This window comes from Chanodichthys erythropterus, chromosome 8, assembly GCF_024489055.1.
Source record: "Chanodichthys erythropterus isolate Z2021 chromosome 8, ASM2448905v1, whole genome shotgun sequence".
Classification (NCBI taxonomy): Eukaryota; Metazoa; Chordata; class Actinopteri; order Cypriniformes; family Xenocyprididae; genus Chanodichthys; species Chanodichthys erythropterus.
This window is the reverse complement of record NC_090228.1, coordinates 39,804,679-39,825,175: the sequence shown is the minus strand read 5'-3', so window position 1 is coordinate 39,825,175 and position 20,497 is coordinate 39,804,679. Positions and strand designations below refer to the sequence as shown.

General features: G+C 37.3%; 1 protein-coding gene and 1 pseudogene across 1 annotated transcript; both read right to left on the bottom strand.

The window, feature by feature from the left end:
- Positions 1 to 2,108: 2,108 nt before the first annotated feature.
- The window catches only part of LOC137024923 (NACHT, LRR and PYD domains-containing protein 3-like), a 36,935-nt pseudogene continuing 18,546 nt past the window's right edge, over positions 2,109 to 20,497 (bottom strand).
- LOC137024922 (uncharacterized) lies at positions 11,738 to 19,824 on the bottom strand. Its single transcript, XM_067392877.1, has 3 exons — positions 13,212 to 19,824; positions 12,802 to 13,081; positions 11,738 to 12,665 (listed from the first exon to the last, which is right to left on the bottom strand). The coding sequence occupies exons 1-3, from the start codon at positions 13,532 to 13,534 to the stop codon at positions 12,495 to 12,497; spliced, it is 774 nt and encodes a 257-aa protein (XP_067248978.1). The 5' UTR covers positions 13,535 to 19,824; the 3' UTR covers positions 11,738 to 12,494.

Genomic DNA, 20,497 nt, shown 5'->3' with positions numbered 1-20,497 from the left:
CTATCGTGATCATTTATCTGATTATCACAAATGCCGCTCTGTTTGGGTTCACGAATCCATTCAGGTTCAGCGTCAGCACGGCGAGTACCAACATTTGTAAACGAAGACATAAAACTTATAGGGAAGTTGATGACCGCTAAATTAATGACATGGGCTTCTTACAATATATGGACCTCATGTTTGATTTTTACATAAATCTCAATGACTCTACGCTGGTTTAAAAATCAAGTTAGTATTGTAGAAGTAATTCTTTTACATTTCTACATGTTTTTTATTTATAATGTACCTGAGGCCCAAACATAGACTTTATCCACTGTAGTGGACGTTATATAGGAGCAAATTTCTCTGTTTTCAGAGATACCAAATGTTTCGAAGTTTTAGCAGGACATCTGCCTCTCTTTGGTCTTTGAATATGACTGATATTGATGATCAAATTTAGCACTCTTATGGAAATATGATAATATTTTGTAATTATCATTTAAATCTGACTGACTAATTGTCATGAATCAGCATCTCAGGAAAATGTTATGGGGTTTCTAACCAAAATATTACTTTCTCTTACAAAACAGGGCATTGATTTCATACACATCAATATGCAAATAGAGTGCCCCAGGGATGACGTGTTTTTGTAGGCCAACCTGGAAGTTAGTGGCGCACGGGTTCCCTCGACTGAAAGCCTATACATTTTTCCCATAGACTTTTGGAAAATCGCAGAAAATAAGCTCTGTGTTTAACAAAGGGTTATGACACTTACACGTTTTGTCTATCAAGATAATCTTTACAAGTTAACACAACATTTATAGATTTTGAAGCCTAAATAAAGTCGTCAGATATAAAAGGCTAACAGTAGGCTATAAACGGACTACAGCACACCACGGTCGCAGATCAACGTCGTCACCACCAAGCTTCCTCAAACTTTATTTAGAAAACAACTCTATTTAAAAACATGCTCACTGATTATGATCTGCGCTGGGTATGAATACTTATCCACTTTTTCATGAGAAATGCTGTCCAAATGTCCCATTTTTAATGATGACGTCTAAAGTCCCAGCCAAAGGAAGTAGTCCCTTGTAGCAATTTGTTAGCAACCGCCGATTTTAAGACACAGTAAAAGTTAAAACACACCAGTTATAACCCACTTGTGATTTTTTTATGTCATAGATCAAAACGTGAAAGTATTTAGAGGCTTTGTTAACCACAGACCTTATTTCAGGCGATTTAGCAAAAACCCATTAAAAAAAACCATAGACTTTACGGCGTTGGAACCGGAAGTCCTAAAATGCCAACTCGCTTCCGGGGTTTTGCCTACAAAAACGCGTCATCCCTGGGGCACTCTATTAGATACAATGTATCAGTGCATTGTATAGAATAGGAAAATCCACTTATGGCCATTTTACACATATTTCAAATCATTGAGAATAGTCTTTATAAAATATTTTAAAAATACCTGAAACCTTAAAATTGATAGGTGAATGAAACAAACAAACAAAACAAAACTACAGTGGACATTTCATAACATGAATAAAATATTTTTTTTTTTAAATATTTTTTCTCCCATTTATTTTCTGTGCTTCAATTAATGTAATGACAATAATAATAATAATAAAAAAGCTAAATTCACAAAACTAATTTCTCTCTGTCTCAGGAGGATATTTATCATTCTAATGTCTTATCTTTTCTTTAATACTAAGATGAACTCATAATTTTCCCATGTTGTGGTTTTTCTTGGGATGGAGAGGAGGAAGTTGTAAGCAGTAGATAGTGTTTCCCTCCTTATAAATACACTAGTTACATAAAAGAGCTCCAACATGAGAAACCAGGAGCTGAATATGTGTGGATCCGACACCCTCAGATTTGATCAAAAATATCTTCATTTGTGTTCTGAAGATGAACGAAGGTCTTACAGGTGTGGAAAGACATGAGGAATAATTAATGACAAAAATGTCATTTTTGTGTGAACTAACCCTTTAAGTTCATTGAAAGCAATGTCCCATGTTAACGTAAGCTTGGTTTGTGAGCGTGACACAAGAACATAACTTCCTTAAAACTGCTCCAAAAAACACAGGAACAAACACTGCAAAATCAAAATGCTTTATTCATATCTATGTACAACTGGTGAACTATACATTTTTAAATATATAATCCATTGAATATCATGTGACAATTCTGTCACCATCTGCTGGAGATCCTGGTCAACACACTTGTGTTTAGGCGCACATTAAGGCAAGTTAATATCTGTTCAAATCACTTCAGTAATGTCTCCACATTTTTACATATTTTAGTACGTAAAACAATATTTTTTTAAGTAAATACAGTAAAGCATGTTCTTCACACACACACTGATCTCACTGTCTATATGAGGATTCATTATACACATTTATTCCACTCCATATGTTATTTCACTGACAGTTCAGCTGTAGTATTAATGTAATGAAGAGGAAATAAGAGACTCTATAACATCTGACTGTTACTGATTCATCATGAGCTCAAAGCATTATGGGTAGAATCTCTCTACAGTCTATTCTGATTCATCAACACAGTTTCACTGATGATCCAAAACCAAAAGTAAACCCAGGATAGAGCGGTTGAGTGAATGTGGTCTGGACTGTGTGGATGAGGCTCATTGTGTCTCCAGAGACGCTGTAGAAGGACAGAGTTCCTGCACTGTGATCCACATACACTCCTATTCTCCTGATGATGGACTTTACTGGGAGTTTAGTCTGTATGTTATTGTGTCTGAATGAGTAACTGGAGGAAGAGCAAGACAAACTCCAGGACTGATCATTAGATCCAAACAAACACTCATTACTCCCTCCCTTCCTGCTGATGCTCTTATATGACACTGATATAGACACATCAACTCCACTCAATCTCCCAGTAACAGCGTCCACACACACTCTCTCTACACAACACCTGATACACATGATCAAATCTGTCTGGATGATCAGGATACGACTGCTCTGTGTCAGTCAATGTTATCACTCTGTTCCTCTCAGACAGATGGAGGCGTTTATTCACTGTGTTCAGATCCAGATTGAGCTGATGGGAATCTGATGGAGATAAAACACATCAGAATCAGGAATTATCAATCTGTCTGATCTTTTACACTGTAAAAGTTATCTTTGAAATTACATTTCATTCTAATTTTATGTAAAATCAACTTAAATACAGTACAGTCCAAAAGTTTGGAACCACTAAGATTTTTAATGTTTTTAAAAGAAGTTTCGTCTGCTCACCAAGGCTACATTTATTTAATTAAAAATACTGTAAAAACAGTAATATTGTGAAATATTATTACAATTTAAAATAACTGTTTTCTATTTGAATATATTTCACAAAGTAATTTATTCCTGTGATGCAAAGCTGAATTTTCAGCATCATTACTCCAGTCTTCAGTGTCACATGATCCTTCAGAAATCATTATAATATGCTGATCTGCTGCTCAAGAAACATTTAATGTGTATAATTGTACAAAATATTTGTGTACAATATTTTTTTTCAGGATTATTTGATGAATAGAAAGTTCAAAAGAACAGTGTTTATCTGAAATCTAATCTTTTGTAACATTATAAATGTTTTTACTGCCACTTTTGATTGATTTAATGCATCCTTGCTGAATGAAAGTATTCATTTCTTTAATTTCTTTTCAAAAAAAAAAAAAAAAAATTCTTACTGACCCCAAACTTTTGAACGGTAGTGTATAATGCTACAGAAGCTTTGTATTTCAGATAAATGCTGTTCTTTTGAACTTTCTATTCATCAAGTAATCTTGAAAAAACAGTACACAACTGTTTTCAACATTGAAAATAATCATAAATGTTTATTGAGCAGCAAATCAAGCCAATAAAATATTGCAGGAGAACTAGATTTGACAATGAAACAAAACAATTTGCTATTATAGGACAAAATTACAAATTAAACAACCTAAATGTACTCATAAATCAATGTAACGTCTGGATGGATCCATTCAGAGTCAATAAACTTTGGAGTTTTCAGAACGCTTTTAACCTGATGAACTTTGTTTATAAATCAGTAAATCGGCTATGGACGGCTGTGACTTTTGGCAGGTTTGTGGACCTGTGAGGGTAAACAGAAAAACTCCCAACTTCCTCACTTTGGTGACTTCAAAATGAGCCGGGGGGGCGGCGCCCCCCCCCCCCCCCCAGAGACTGACCAGATCCACATTCCAACACCCCACACACACAGGCACACACAAAAACACACACACAGACACATACAGAAACTCACAAACATACATTTTTGACTGTATGTAAAATACAACTATGCCAACATATACCCATCCTGTATTTTGAAGCGTATGCATGTTTTCTAGTGTTTAAATGAGTGTATTTGTGCTAGTGTGCATTTTAATGATAGAATTCTGTCTGTAAACCATAACTTCTTTTATAGGCATTTCTGATGTATCGAGTTTGATCTCTCCGTAAAGCTCCGGACTCGAGCTATTCATTGAGATATGTCACACAGCTGACAAATGCATTTTTCTATGTGTTTAATGATACTGTGAAGAACGCACTCCATCTCAAAATCCGATCTGATAGTCATTAAGTATGCAAATTCAGCTAGGAGACCAGACAAAGAAAGAGCTTGCCCGCCAACTTTGCATCAATGTCATTGGCCATTCCACCTCAAGGAGGTGTCGGCCTATCTGTCATAAAAAGGAACACCAGGATTCTCCTGCGTGTTCTCCCGATTGTCTCACGAGCATCTCGTGCACGTCTTTCCCGGACATCTCCGGTGACCACGCGCTCAGCTTCGGGACCGCCATCTTCCAGCTAAACTCACTCTCAAGTCCTCAGTTCAAACCTTCCCGCGGAACGGAGGAAGCCAACGAACTGCACCAGCGCTAAACTGAAATTCGACACACACAACCAATGCAAGTATACTGCCGTTTCTCAATCTTAGATGATGAAACTGATTTCCGTGCTGGCTTAGGACTGGTTGTGAGTTTGCTACTTGCCTTCTCTCTTTCCTTCTCTACTTCCACTCTTGTACATAGGTGTGTATTGTCTTGTATATATATTTAGATGAATAATCTCTGTAGTCGTAGCTGCATATATTAAACACTTAATTCATGTTCGATTGTTCTGTTTGTTCTTTCAACTGAAGACCAAGTCACTTTGATGTTTTTTCGATCGCTTTATGCTTTGATGTTATAATAGCAGGTTATTTTCATGGCCAGAGAATAACTCAGTTCATAATATTCTATGAGAAGCAGCGGTTTGCTGGACGAGCTGGTAGTTTCTCTAAATAATTATTGAACCTGAACTAATCATATATGTAATTAATTATAATTCGTTGTAACTGATTCACAATATATGTTTAATTCCCCCTTGGGTCAATATGTACATAATAATTCATAAAACCTTATGAATTATTATATTCATATTCCACCCATAAATTGATTAATAACCGCTACATCGTTACATCTAATTAGATCAACTGAATCGGCACAAAGATGGCAAAGATATACAAAATATAAACACATAAAATATACATGTCTGACCTTGTGCCCTTATCAACCAGCTACTAAACAATCAGATAAGAAAAAAACTACATGTACTAATTTCACGTTAAAACTTTAATTTAACTACTCATTTTGTAACTCTGTGATCATGAATCATTAGCTGTGTCTCATTTCGAAGGTTGCATACATCATTGAGGCTGTATCAAAAGTAAGTAGGACTCTCTGAATGTGACCTTCGAATGTGTCCTTCTTCCACAGGAATTCAGAGGATGCATGAGGTGTATCCTTCGCTGCTACAGATACCCCACAATTCTTTGCATCGCTGATAACAACCGTCATTTATTTGATTTCTTTTTTTTTAATGTCAGCGTCGGCAGATGTACAAGTGAAAAAAGGGTGTTAAAATGTAAGTAGTTTCAAGCCTGTTTTTGTTTTAATCTTTGTTCTTCTGAATATCCTCTGTAACAGATATATCTGTTGTACATAAGCTCCTCAAGCATTAACCAAAATAAAACAAGTAAATACATTTTCTTTTCAAATTACTTTACAAATGTATTAATAATTTTCATTCATTTGCTGAGAGCGCAACGAGGCTGCCGTGAACACGTTGGCATAGCAACGATATACTTCCGGTTTCCTTTCCTGCCTGTGTGTCCTACTAAGGACGTCTCCTTTAATTCTGGCTAACTCCATATACCGCATCCTTCACAGGATTCGTCCTCTTCAAAATTAAATGAAATGAGACACAGCTATTAACTTGCATAAGTCCAGTGCCATCTTCCGTTCTCCTGCGGAACCACACTTCAAAATAAAAGTCCCTATAGAAATAACTCAAATGGAGGAAATAATTACATAAACACTATGATGTAATTTTTGCAGTTTCAAATAATTTTGAAGTTAGGGCATCAGTGGGGTTGTCTTAAAGTTAGGACAGTTTTTAAGATAAGATAATGCACTTAACCTGCAGAATGACATTTCTTTTGTCCTGTATGAGGTTCTTACTGAAATTGCTATAAACAGATAAGATATGATTCTAGAGTTAAGATCTTTCTGTAATATGCTGTAAAGTAAATGCTGAATTTAAGTGTTATTATATGTTTTTGAGAGACAGACCTGTTAATGTTTAATATTCAGTTATGAAGAGAGAGAAAGTGTGTGTGTGTGTAGACGTACATTTGCGTACTCCTGCTGTAATCCTGATCTCTCCCCCGTGATCCACACTAGAAAACACACAGTGACACAGTTAGTCAGTAAACACACACACACACACACAGGTTTGTTTGTCTATATTAGTGATTTTTTATTTCAGGTTTATGACACACACAGCAGTGCAGGGCTGTAAGCGATTGATCACATTATATTTCAATTATGATTTCTAACTGCATCCAGGGCCGGCACAAGCTCAACTGCCGCTCTAGGCAAAACCTCGTCGTGCCGCCCCCACTTCAGTTAAACTCGATCTTTGAGATGTGAAAGACTTGAGGTTTTGTTTAGTGATTTATTAATAAACTTGCACTAATACAAAAGCATGTCGGATTTTTCTTTTTTCACTCTGCAATGTAAAAAATAATCAGCACGTTACTAACTACAAATGCAAACACTTATGTTAAATAGTAAGAACATCTCCTAGAAGATTCAGGAGGATTCCTGGTGGGCCGCTGATAAATTGGGCGGTCAGTATCTTAGTTCGACATAGACAGTTTACAGACAGTAATAAGTCATTTACAAATGCATTATAAATCATTAATAATACAGTTATAACTGCATGAATAAAAAGGGCGACTTTAAACCTGACAAACATTGAGCCGTTTTTAACTCACATGTTATAAATGCTTAATAAATGTATTTATTAACACTTATTTAACTCAAAACCATATTCCTGGTTTATTTCATGATGCAGTGAACCTTAATGTAAAGTGGAAACATGAGTTATGAACATTAATAACCTGTGAAAGTGAACCTTATGTAGTGTGAAAACACGTGAATTATGTATTTATTAAAGCAGACACAGAAGATCTTTTTTTTTTTTTCCTGGTGACATTTTATTGTTGAAATATTAATAAGCGATTCATAATTATTCTTGATATCATGATAAAGGATACTGTAACTTTAGTGTTTGACCATCTGCATAGTACCTGTGTGCGACAGAAGAGGGAGCACCAGAGCAGTTATTTGTTTAAGATAACAAACTAACACAGTGATTACATATATAATATACAAACTAAAACAGCGATTATAATATAAACACTTGAAAAACATAGTCTGCAATGTCAATTTAGTTTTAGTTTACCCATCAAATCAGTAACATTAAACACAAATTTTGAACAGTACTAACTGTGTGACTTCTTCTCATGATAGTGGCAAGGCTTTATTGGATGCTCACTAGCGCCAACTCCTGTCACACGCCAGAACACGCATGCTTAGTGATGTGACCTGAAAGAGTGATGTGACCTGACATATATAAAGAGTATATAAAGTATAGCCTAATATATTATTGTCACGTCTAGTTTTCTATAACTATAGTTATCTTCGTAATAAAAAAAATGCTGCATCTGAATCCTACTTCCTCACTGCTCTTTACACCAAATGTGACAATATAATGTATAATAAGCAATGTATTCTTCTTCTTTTTATAATTATTATTATTATAAGTAGTAGCAGTAGGCTATTATGCATGTTAATTCTGGCATATGACAGGAGTTGGCGATAGTGAGCATCATATAAAGACTTAAAGACACTATCATGAGAAGAAGTCACACATACTGTTCCAACCAAGCGGAATGATTGAACAATTCAAACAGAATCAGATGCATTGCTTGATCAGATTTACTCAAGCAGCAACCTCCCCCAGTCTCTCGTGAAACCAATACAGAAGTGACTTAAACTGCGATTCATCGACTGGCCGCTAGGGACAGGCTCCAAAAGAGAGCAGAATCTCATAGAGTCCCATGTTAAATTGGCCAAGTTTACAGCAGAAAAAAACATGTTTACAAGTTGGTTCAAATTGTGGTTTTAGTCTATACTGCTAATTTTGCCCTTCATGACAACTCTGAGGGGGGTGAATTTTTTTCTAGCTCATCCGTTTAAATTATATTAAGCCTTAAAGTTCTGCATAATTAAGGGCGTGGTCACTTGAGTGACAGGTAGATGCCGCTGCTGTCTGTGAGCCGTCATTCCTCAGCTGCCGCTGAATTTGGCATCTCAGCCGTATTTGTGCTCGATTATTTTATACAATTATAAAATATGTCTTGCTGCATAATATTCGAGACTGATGTGTGTAGATTGACAGTAAACCTTTAGCCTTTCTAATGATAAAACTTATCTTCATTAATATTTTAGATCGTATCTAAGATAGATAGATAGCTCCTTTGACTGCTAGAATGGTCACGTCGATCTAGGCGGGCGTGGTTTCAGCAACCAGTCATATCAGCTCAAACCACGTCCCGCCTCTTTACCCATTTTCAGTTATCCGGCAGTGACGTGAGGTGACGCGTAGCTAAGATGGCACGGCCTCATTTTCACTTCAAAACTGCTGTTCAGAACTCTATGGGTGACGTCACGGACACTACGTCCATATTTTTTTTACAGTCTATGGTTCCAACATGCTTTGAAGTGAAAATTTGTGTTTGCTGATTTGAAGGGTGAGCTAACTGAGGTGAAATCGCAGACTGTATATGAGTAATCGCTGTGTTAGTTTGTAGTAATCTTAAACAAATAACCGATCCCACGCAGGTACTGTAAGTGCGGATGGCCAAAGCCTAATACTCAAGTTACAGTGGCCTTTATCACTATATTTTATTCGTTTGTGTCAAATATGTTTGACTTATAGGTGAAGCTTATTATCTTTTTTGGAATACTTGATTGTTTCTCTGAATGTTTTAATTTCAGTTTACTTGCATAAGCCACTTTTCATGAGAAGTCATGCTCTGTGATTTTATGCTGTAAAATAACTTTTTGTTTTGTTTTTTTGTTTCAAGTTTAAAGTTGTGTTTACTGAGACATGCATCAAAAACAAAATATTTCATCTGAAAAAAATACTATCTTATGTGTGTACATTAATAGTTAATAAATACATAATTCACATGTGTTCACTTTATATTAAGATTCACTTTCACAGGTTATTAATTTTTGAATCCTATTAATAAATGGTTCACAGGTTTCCACTTTACATTAAGGTTCACTTTCACAGGTTATTAATGTTTATAACTCATTAATAAATGGTTCACAAGTGTCCACCTTGCATTAGGGTTCACAGGTAACTAATACTGGAATACAATTTTTCATTATTAATATCCAATGAAGTTATGATTATTATATTTTGTTTTATTTTCAAAATAAAGTTGGAATTTTGTCTTTAAAAAATGAGAGTATCATGGGTAAGACAGAAACTTCTGGTAAACAACATAGTAAGAAAAGTGTCAGTCATGAGATATTAATAAGAAAAGCACAAATACAACACCCTTCAGTCTAATTATGTAAGTCAATTTTTGCTGCATCATGAAATAAACCAGGAATCTGGTTATGAGTTAAATAAGTGTTAATAAATACATTTATTAAGAATTTATAACATGTGAGTTAAAAACGGTTCACTATTTGGCAGGTATTGCATTAAAGTCACCCTTTTTATTCATGCAGTTATAACTGCATTATTAATGATTTATAATGCATTTGTAAATGACTTATTACTCATTAACAAACACCTTTATAAACCCTTTACAATGGGAAGCTTAATGTAAAGTGTTACCCAAGTCTCTAGTTCATTTTCAGTGAGACACACGAAAGCCGCAAATCGGTGGTATTTCTAGTAGCTAGTTGCGACGGTGTGTAAGCGGATCTCTGCATACCCAAAATCCCGTCACTTGCGTATGCACAGCTCTCCATTATGAATATAGGTTATAAATATATGGCATTTATAAATATTGTGCACACAAATGTGAGCAACGTGACTCCTCCGCTTTCTCCACTTTTGCAGGTTCACTATATCATTACATTAATAATTATTGTGATTTAATTTTATAAGAATTTTTGTTCTGCTTTTAATACAATTCACCAAAAAGTATTACACTATTAACCAGGCCTAACAAAAAAACAAAAGAAAACAAAAAAAACATTTTTTTGCGATGTATTTGCAGGTTATTATTAGTGAATTTAATATTTTCATTTTTATGAGCTGGGCTAGCCTACTGTAGCCTACAGAAATTTAAACTTTTTAAACTTGTAACTATTTTTAATAATTATTTTGCATTTTAGACTCATTATAAGCACTAAGTAAGTTGCAAGTGTATTATTTATTTATTCATATCTGAGTGTACCATCACCACTTGATAAGACGTGTGGAAATTGCTGCGTTGGAGACGTTTAAACTGTCCAAAACAATTATAAAACACATAACCATATTACTTTAATTTAACATGAATAGTTATGTTACTACCTTGAAAGTCGAAACAGATAACAATGTTTCTTTTGATAACTGATGATAATGGCGCTCTGCTCTGGTCCAGGTTAGCAGTGTGCGCGAGTAGCAGTGTGTAGCTGCACAGCCCCCTCTGTTGTTGAACATGATCACTACACGATTGCTCTGATAACCAACAGGCTGATGTATGTTGGTCGGGCTTTCTTTGCGATGTATTTGCAGGTTATTTTGAACGACCTATAAAACGGGGACATTTCCAGGGACAGCTCCATTCGTGGACGGAGCACCAAAAAGAGGACGTCTGTTCACTACGTTCACAAACTACTGTTAATTTTAACAGAAAATAGGCCTAAGGGAGCATGGCAGAAGGCGCGTAAATAGTGCTCCCTCTGTAATCACTAAAAAGTTGTCATATCTCACAACGTTCTGTTCTAATAAATGAAGCTGTCACACATTGAATCTCTTATTTACATAATTCTAAATTTCTTTGTTTTTATGAGAATTTGCAATCGTGCAAACTCAGTCCACTCACCGTTCAAAACGCCGTTTTTTTTTTTGTTCAGTGATATGCAGCTCTAGGTTGGGGCGGGTTTTGGTAGCCTACTTGGAAAGATAATTTAGATTTAGAATAACTAATCGGGTGATAACCTTTTGATACAAGTAATAATTCCAAACGAATGTCCCAAAAATAAATAAATTAATTAACTTAACTAAATCCCTCTCTTTTTTTGCCGCCCTCACTATGCTGCCACCCTAGGCGGCTGTATAGTTCAACTATAGGCACGCGCCGGCCCTGACTGCATCTAAAAGTTGTGGTTGGCGGTAAGTTTGTGTGTAAATGTATGTTTTTGACCAACTTTTTCGATTTTTGATGTAATTTCTAGCAAGAAATGAGAATTGAAGTGTATCATCAAAGCTCTCTCTGTTTAGTTGTAGATCATCAGATGGTCATTCTGCCTCAGAAGTACAGCTGCCCTTGAATAAAGATTGTTCTGGTCGACTAGTAGTCATTAATTTTAAGCGATTAGTTGACTCATTGCACGTTTATTAAAGTGGTGAAACATGTTCACGGATATCTGCTTCCTGTGGTGATTATTACAGTTTTTCTCAAATGCTAAAACACATTTCACAAACGTTTCCTCCATGTTCCCCAATGTCTAAACACAACACCCTTTTCTAAAGCTACATAAACACAACCACACCTTCTCACTTCAAAACTCAAACTTTCACACCAAAAGAGCAGATCGAGGCTTTCAAAAATGTAAACACTATACACATCATTACACACTACAGCAAAACAATTGAAAACACAATGCTCAATTTGTGAGAAGGTTCTTTGTTTCATAACTGCCAATGCATATTTTTAGAAACTTTACAGTAATGGATGTTCTTAGATCTCTGCAGAGGATTAGGCATTTAGATTTGTGAGTTTCATATGAAGAGTATAAATCTATAGTAAATTCTGCACGTACACTACTGTAACAACTCAATGCAAAAACAGAATCTATTGCACACAACAGTACTCTTGAAAACATGATCAGGGTGTGAAGTTTTTTTATTTACTTCATTCACACCGCACACACACACACACCACAATCACTGTGCGGCATCATGTCGCTGAGCTGCATCGGGCCACATCACCTCATCCACATCGCAGGCTATATTGTCTCTTGCCAGGCACCGTGGGAAAAACGCCCTGGAATGGCCAGACCTCATGAGTACCTCTTCCAAGGATGGATTCGCCATCGTGTCCAACTGTAATATCCTCTGTGAAAATGTGAAAGTGCACAGGTGTTCAGAACAACAGTCAATCAGGTAGCACAGTATTGTCCAGAAGTAATGCAGGCCACTGAGCAACACAGTATGTCCACTAACTGTACTGTGAACATGGATGTATACTTACTTGTACATACTCGTAACGTAGGTCTTTGTGTCGCGCAGAGTTGCGCTCAAAGGGAACCCTATAGACCCGTTTCATCCGCATCTTTTGGCGCCGGAGAACTCGGTCTATTGTGGCCAAGCTGACATCAAAGCTCTCAAAGTTGACATTATCTGCAATGACTTTGTCTCTGATCTCCCGGAGTCTGATGAGGTTGTTCTCACGAACCATATCCACAATGCGGGTTTCTTGTGCCGCTGTAAATATGGCAACCCTCCCACCTCTATGTGGCATTCTTTCAACTCTAAAGAAAGAAACATGTGTTGTCAATTGACATGTTTTACAATACAGTAACAACTGATTTGAAACCAATAGACTACTTTCACAGGCTTGTAAAATTGTATTGTGACAAAGAAAGCAATAGAGTACAATACCTGTTGTGTTGTCTGAATGCCCTGATAATGGTGGCCACAGTGAACCTACTCAGGTTTGGACGGACTCGTAGTCCTGCTTCAGCCATTGTCATGCCATGGACAATGACATGGTCAATGACTGTGGCTCGCATCTCATCCGTAATGATGGTGCGAGGTTGTCTTGCTCTCCCTCCTGGACCTTCTCCTCTCCCTTGTTGGCCTGCTCCTCTTCCTCCTCTGATTTGAACTCCTCTTCCTCGTTGGCCTGCTCCTCTTCTTCCATGGCCAGCTCTTCTCCCTCCTCTGACTCGGATTCCTCTTCCCCTGACTCTGCCTTCATCCATTGTGTTTGTTTGGAATCTACAGCAAACTGTGCACTCTGAACTTGCTTTTATACATGTGGTCACAGCATTAGCAACAAGTGTCTTCTATTTTGAGTCGTTGTGTGTAATGAATGACGCCAGGTGTGTTCATTGTGTTCAAATATTGCTGACTGTGGCAAGCATTTTGCATCACATGAGCTTTCATTTGAGAATATGAGCAGAGTTCTTTTGCAACTTGTGTTTTAGTAAAGAAAAATGTTTTAAGATTTATGAGAACGGAGGATTGTGTTTTGTGAATTGTGTCTTCATGTGAAATGTGTTTATAATATTGGAAAATGATGGCTAGATTTAGTAAATGTGTTTAGACAACTGGTCATTTGGTTTAGAGGATTGGCTTTTGTGTTGTAGCATTTGAGAAAAACTGTAATTGAGGGTGTTTAGGAAAGGAGTATATAAAGTGCTTTTTTTTTTGAAAATAGGCTCATTTTCCAGCTCCCCTAGAGTTAAACAGTTGAGTTTTACCGTTTTCGAATCCATTCAGCCGATCTCCAGGTCTGGCGGTACCACTTTTAGCATAGCTTAGCATAGTTCATTGAATCTGATTAGACTGTTAGCATCTCATTCAAAAATGACCAAAACGTTTTGATATTTTTCCTATTTAAAACTTGACTCTTCTGTAGTTACATCGTGTACTAAGACTGACAGAAAATGAATGATATCTAGGCCGATATGGCTAGGAACTATACTCTCATTCTGGCGTAATAATCAAGGAACTTTGCTGCCGTACCATGTGTGCAGCAGACGCAATGATATTACGCAGAGCCTGTGACCCCCTGCTTGCACAGGGAGCGTGCCTTGCAACCATGGAGACATTTGTGAGAGACGCTGCGTAATATCATTGCGCCTGCTTTACTTTCATAAAAAAAAAAAAACACAAGTAAAAAGTCAGTAATAAAATAAGAACAAATAAAAAAATTGCAAACAACAGCACAAATAAATGCAATAGAATGAAGAGAGCTATGAAACTAAGTTTTTCAGGTTAAGTAGGTTTTTATTCAGGTAAGAAATACTACAGAAATGAAAGAAATCAAATGTAAAATAGAACATCCAGTGTTGTTTTACATGTTTACTTAAGTTTCTGTAGTGTTTTATTATTAAATACAGATTCATTCTTACCATTAAAGTTATAAAAACGTATTCAGTCAAGAGCAGAAAGTGATTTTTTTTGTCTTTTGTTCTTTGATTAACATGACAGACAGCAGCAGGAATATTGGACTGCTGTTCTTTTAAGAGTTTATGAACGGGTCCAATACTGTTACACAAATGCGTTCTCTTTCTCAACTATAATGATCCAAAACTGACTCTGTTTATCTGAATAATCGCCAAGACTGGCATTTTGGCATAATTTTGTATGTATTTGACCGTTTAAGTGCAGTAAGCCACTCATTTTGGTACTTCCCTGTTGAAAAAAACAGCTAAAACTAGCCTAAGATGGTTTAAGCTGGAAGTAGCTGATTTAAGCTGGTCTCCCAGCCGGGGTTAGCTGGTGTTCAGCTGGGTTTAGCTGGATTTTTCAGCAGGGTTGTGTGATGCTGTTTGGCTTCTGACTCTGAGACTGAACGTGGATTGTCCGCTCCACCTATATAGATCAATGGTGCATGCGCTAAATGTGCTAAGAATTACTAAAATTACGCGCAATGCAAGCATTATTTAACCAGAGCAAATGAGATGAGTGAGAGAGAGGAGGCACCCGCGCAGATGTGTGTCACTTCACCGTCGGAGGGAAAAAACGGATCGGCTCGGAATCGGTAAGAAGTGAGACTGACCGGCCAATCACTGATCCGGACCAATCATGAGGAAAATCATCCGATTCTGATCCCTGGTGATCGATAGGTGCATCTCTAGTGCTTTCATCAACAGCTAATGAAAAAGCCAGATAACTGTGGGTCTCTTTGGCCAGCTGTGTTGTTAGATTTCCTGATAGCTCCTTAACTTGGTCTGTGATGGTGCTTCTTGGCAAGCTGACATTTTTAAACTCTGTATCTGGTCGGGACACACCTGCTGACACACCTTCAGCATGCTCTGCTCTCCCTCTGAAAAACACTTAGAAGCCCGGGCGATTTCTTCAGCCACAATAAAATTAGCTTTCACTGCTGCATCACTTTGGGCTGTCGCCTTTGTGAACATATCCTGCCGTGATTGCAGTCTGCCTTTTAATTCTTTGACAATTTGTTATTTTTCTTGAGGCTAAATGTGGCATACTTAGCTCTGTGTCTGCTGTCAAAATGAAGACGCATATTCTACTCCTTTACCACCGAAACTACAACACAAAAGTCACAAATATGTATTCGCTTTCCCAACTTCCATTAAGTTGCCTTCCGACTGTATACATTTTTCTCTTCTTGGACATTTCGGGATTATCTGTAGATATTTCTCAACTCTGTTTTTTGGAAAATTGCTTAAAGTCCCCGTGAACCGGAAGTTGCAAACATCCTTTCTCCAGTGTTGTGACGTATTTCCAAGTGAAACAGAATATTGAATAGAGGGCAGAGTTTTATCTCTCGCTCATAGCAGACTAACGGTTGCAGAGGAGTGGTTTACGCGTTTTCAACCCAAGCCGTCAAGCTGATGTCATCAGAGAAGGGGCACCGTTACAGAGGGGAGGAGCATTTTCAGATTTTGATTAAATATAATAATAGCCAAACTATTTTTTTTTTGTGTGGATTGACTTGCACAGATGAATTGTTCACCACAAAACTAGCAATTTGAGCTAACAAAATAAATAAGTTCAATTTTGATTTCATGTGTACTTTAAGCGCTGATGTGGAAACACTGCAGTCTAGTGGCGGACTGCCGTCACTTCGTGGGTTGTTAACAGCAAAAAATGATCACAAATGAACGTCACCATTTTGGAGTGATTTGGACAGCATGGAGAGTGGCGTCACTGTAGAGGTCTGCATTCCTGCGGCTCTCCTGCAGGACCCGATAAGATTTCTTGCAGATTTCTTTTAAATAAAAAGCAGCAGTGGTCAGTAACTTTGGTGCACTTTGGGTGGAAGTGAGCGTTCTGACAATAACTTGGCCACTCCCGAGATCCTTTGACAACAGCGCTTTGCTTGAACTTGAAGTGAACAAAATGTTCTGCATTGCTGGCATTCACACAGTTCCCAGTTCCCTGCCCTGAGCAACCTGGCAAGATGTGTCCTTTGAAGGTGCACTTGTGGCTGGGATGCAGAGAGAATATTCAGCCTTTGTGGTCGGATTTTGCAGGAGATACATTCGGTGGCCTATTGATTCTGTCGTCAGTCAGTCAGTTGTTAAAAAAATATTTCATATTGCAGTATAGCTAGTAGGCCAACAGTTTGTTTATTCATGTTTTTGGCTTAGCCTATAGTTTTGAGGGACAGTATTTAATGTAGCCTATTTTTCTCTGTGACATTTAGAGAGTTTTTCTGTCAAAGACAAAAAACAAACACAAATCTTGTATAGGTTATCCATCATTTTATATTGGTTATCCCCAATCACTCTCTCTCTTTAAGGGAAATTTAAATGTGACATTCTGGAAACGATCTAAATTTAGCGGGACCTGTCAGGTCGGGAATGTTTTGCAGGACATAAGGGCATGAATTTAGTAAATAAAGTGACAGTGTCTGTAAAAAACGCTTTTTTTTTCAGCGTCGCGTCATTTTACGTCACTCAAGGGAGTCGATCGCCGAGCTCTGTGTTGACTCAGTGCAGAGTAGGCTGGTATTCAGTGACAGCGGTCGTGAATCAGTGTGTTTTCGGTAGTTTTTGTATTCTATTTATCATCGTCATGGTAAATTATTCTGTTTATGGAGGTTGCACAAACTTCAGCCTGTCCAGAGGACATTGAGTACAGAGGTTTAATAACAAGAAGAAGCACGCTGCTATCTTCAGTGCCGGGGTGTGTTTTGTGCAGGTGAAGAGAAGGGACTTTACTTCTGCATCTACTTCGAAAAACGTGTTCATTATAGACCGGAGGATTATCATCCTGGCGATATGATGGAGTTCAACATTGTAATACTACTGTAAATGATTATATTAAATGAATAAACGTACACACGCGATGCTTCTTCACCGTTTTTACTTGAATCAATTTCAACACTGATGAACAAATTATGTACACAAATGTATACAGTCTCACACTCACACAAAACGGTTTTGAATTATGTGCTGGTAATGCACTCCAATTTCATTCATGCCATGTATAAACTTGACTGTAAACGTATATAGCCTATACATTCAAGTTCACACAACTACATAATCACGGTGTCATATACATCCCCACACTATCAGTGATCGGCACGGAATAAACTCGTAATACATAATGAATGAATAAAGGATAACATTACAAGAAACACATACAGTAACGCTACTTCTGTTCGGCCTCCGGCGGGAGACATGATCACGGATCTGTCAGAGAGATGAAACGTGAATTGTGCACCTTAAGTCTTGTTTTTTTATTTTTACTTTGGCTAACGTTACCAAATCAGTGAGAAACCGCTATATCACGTAATGCTAGTGTAGACTGATATTAAGGAAGTTTATTAGTCTCCTGCCCTGTTTTCCACTGCTTCTCCTCACACAACAGCTCAATTTGTCTATTTTGACCGTTATTTTGTCTAATCCTGGCCTGTCGCTGCTCTCTTAAACACATAGCAGGCTAATTGTATGGCTGTGGTTTGTGATACGAGTATGAATAAACATTTACAATTTTTTCAGCATCCGAAATGTCATTGCGATCCATTGTTTTCCTATTGTTTATATTGATCACACTCCCTTGAGTTACATCACTTCTGATTTGGCATTTTTCAGATGCAGAAGTAAAATTTTCTCACAAAAATGACTCCAGAAGCCTATGTAGCGTATTTATACGTGTTTTTTTCAAGAGAATCTATTTCATACATTATTTTTCTATACATTGAATCACTGAAGCTCTAACCTGCAATATGCCCTTTAAATTAACAATACATTCATCAATTAATCATTAACCTTAATACTGCAGGATGCGTATACTGCAATGACATAGTCAAGTCATTTTTATTTATATAGCAATTTTCACAATACAGATTGTTTCAAAGCAGCTTCAAAGTCATAATATGAAAATTAATGGACAGAGATTGTTTTGGCTTTACAGCAGCTCTTAGGAGACTTAGACTCCTAAACTCAGTGTACAGATAAACTCCCAAACTCAAATACAGATATGATCGGGATCATTATTGCTGTGACCGCTCCATCTTTCAGTTTCAAAAGATCTGTAAATCCAGCGTAGAACTGGGCCTTGTTTATGAAAACATAAGTGCTGATCCTGAGGGCCTGAGCAGCCACAGAAAACACAAGATATTCTCCATTTGTTTTAACCAATAAAAACGCAATTGCAACTATCAGTTTCTATAGTTATTTTAATGACAAATATCGAGAGTACATTTTTTACACTTTCAGCTCCACTTAAAGTTGGGTTCTTTGGGAAGCAAGGTTATCTTCCCCTCACAACCAAAAACACACTTCTTTGGTGACATTGTTGATTTTGTGAAGTCCTGTGACCTGTGCAGTGCTGCCGATGACTTCCGTAAAGCGAACGCACGTTGATGGGCGTGCTCTTGCTCTCTCACTCTGGTCGACGTGTGCGTGCCCGTACAAGGAATTCTGCCCCTGTTTACGTCACTCAGGCCCATAATCAAAAAACCCCGCCGAAGTTTGTGAGGATTTGGAAGAGTATGTTTGGCACAGAAATACTCCGTCATACGTCCAACTCGTGTTTTGAAACTTTGGCCATGTTTAGCATGATAATCTAACTCTTTAACCATGTAAATTAGTCAGAATGCATGAAATAACATTATATAGTAAAAGTGCTGCTCAGGTGGAGCTCAAGAGCTGTTCACGTGGAGTAGCCTCGTTTAACACATAAGGGGCAAATTGCATCCAATACCTTCAATACTCTGCAGATGGCAATATCGCCCAAGAAATAAGCCACATCAGATAAAGTTGCAGACTTGTGGGGCACATTAACAGTGTAATAAGTAACGGTAAGTGTCAGTTCAAATGTAGTGGAGTAGAGAGTAAAAGTTGCTTATATTTTTGATACTCTGTGAAAGTACAAAGTAGCCAAAAAAGTACATTAACGAAGTACATTAACTCTAAAGGCCTGTACACACTGGGATGAATATCATGTGCGATTATCACCGACGTTTAATCCCTTGTGACTAAACAAAGGAGGCCAATTTGAGTGTGCACACTGACGCAAAAACGCCAGGCATAAAAGTGTCATTTAAAAAAAAAAAAAAAAAAAACGCCTCGGGTTTGTTTTTTTTTTGGTTTGATGTGCCGCGTTAAAAACTCGCCGACCAATGAGATTGGCGCTTTTGTTCACTTGCCTGGAGCTGCTGAAGTTATAGTAAAACACCACATGGTGGCGCTCAAGCCCAAAACGGTCTTGCTGAGCACACATTGATACCAAGACGATGAAGAGAAAGTAAGCAGATGAGGAAGACCCCTACAAACTATGGGTGCTCTGCCAGTTCTTGGCCACACCAATAGATGAGTATTATATGCCATTTTATTTCTGTATTTTTACTGTTTTATTTTCCTTTTACATTCAAGAAATATAGTTGAAAATGTCTATTTCATAAATATGTTTATTTGCACTACTGTTCACAAAATTAATGGAATGCATAGCTGATATAAAAAATTGGATGACCAGTAATTTCCTACTACTAAATTCAGAATAAAGAGATTCTAATTTTTGGACCAAACACTTCTTCACGTAATAACTTGAACACTGTCTAACACTTGATGGCTGCTCTGTTAAGTCTTCGTCGTCAGTTAGGAACATGGGTGTGCTCTTTGATACCAATCTTTCATTTGAAGGCCATGTTTCTAGCATCTGTAAAACCACATTCTTCCATCTTAAAAATACATCTAAACTATGACATATGCTCTTAATGAAAAATGCAGAACAGTTAG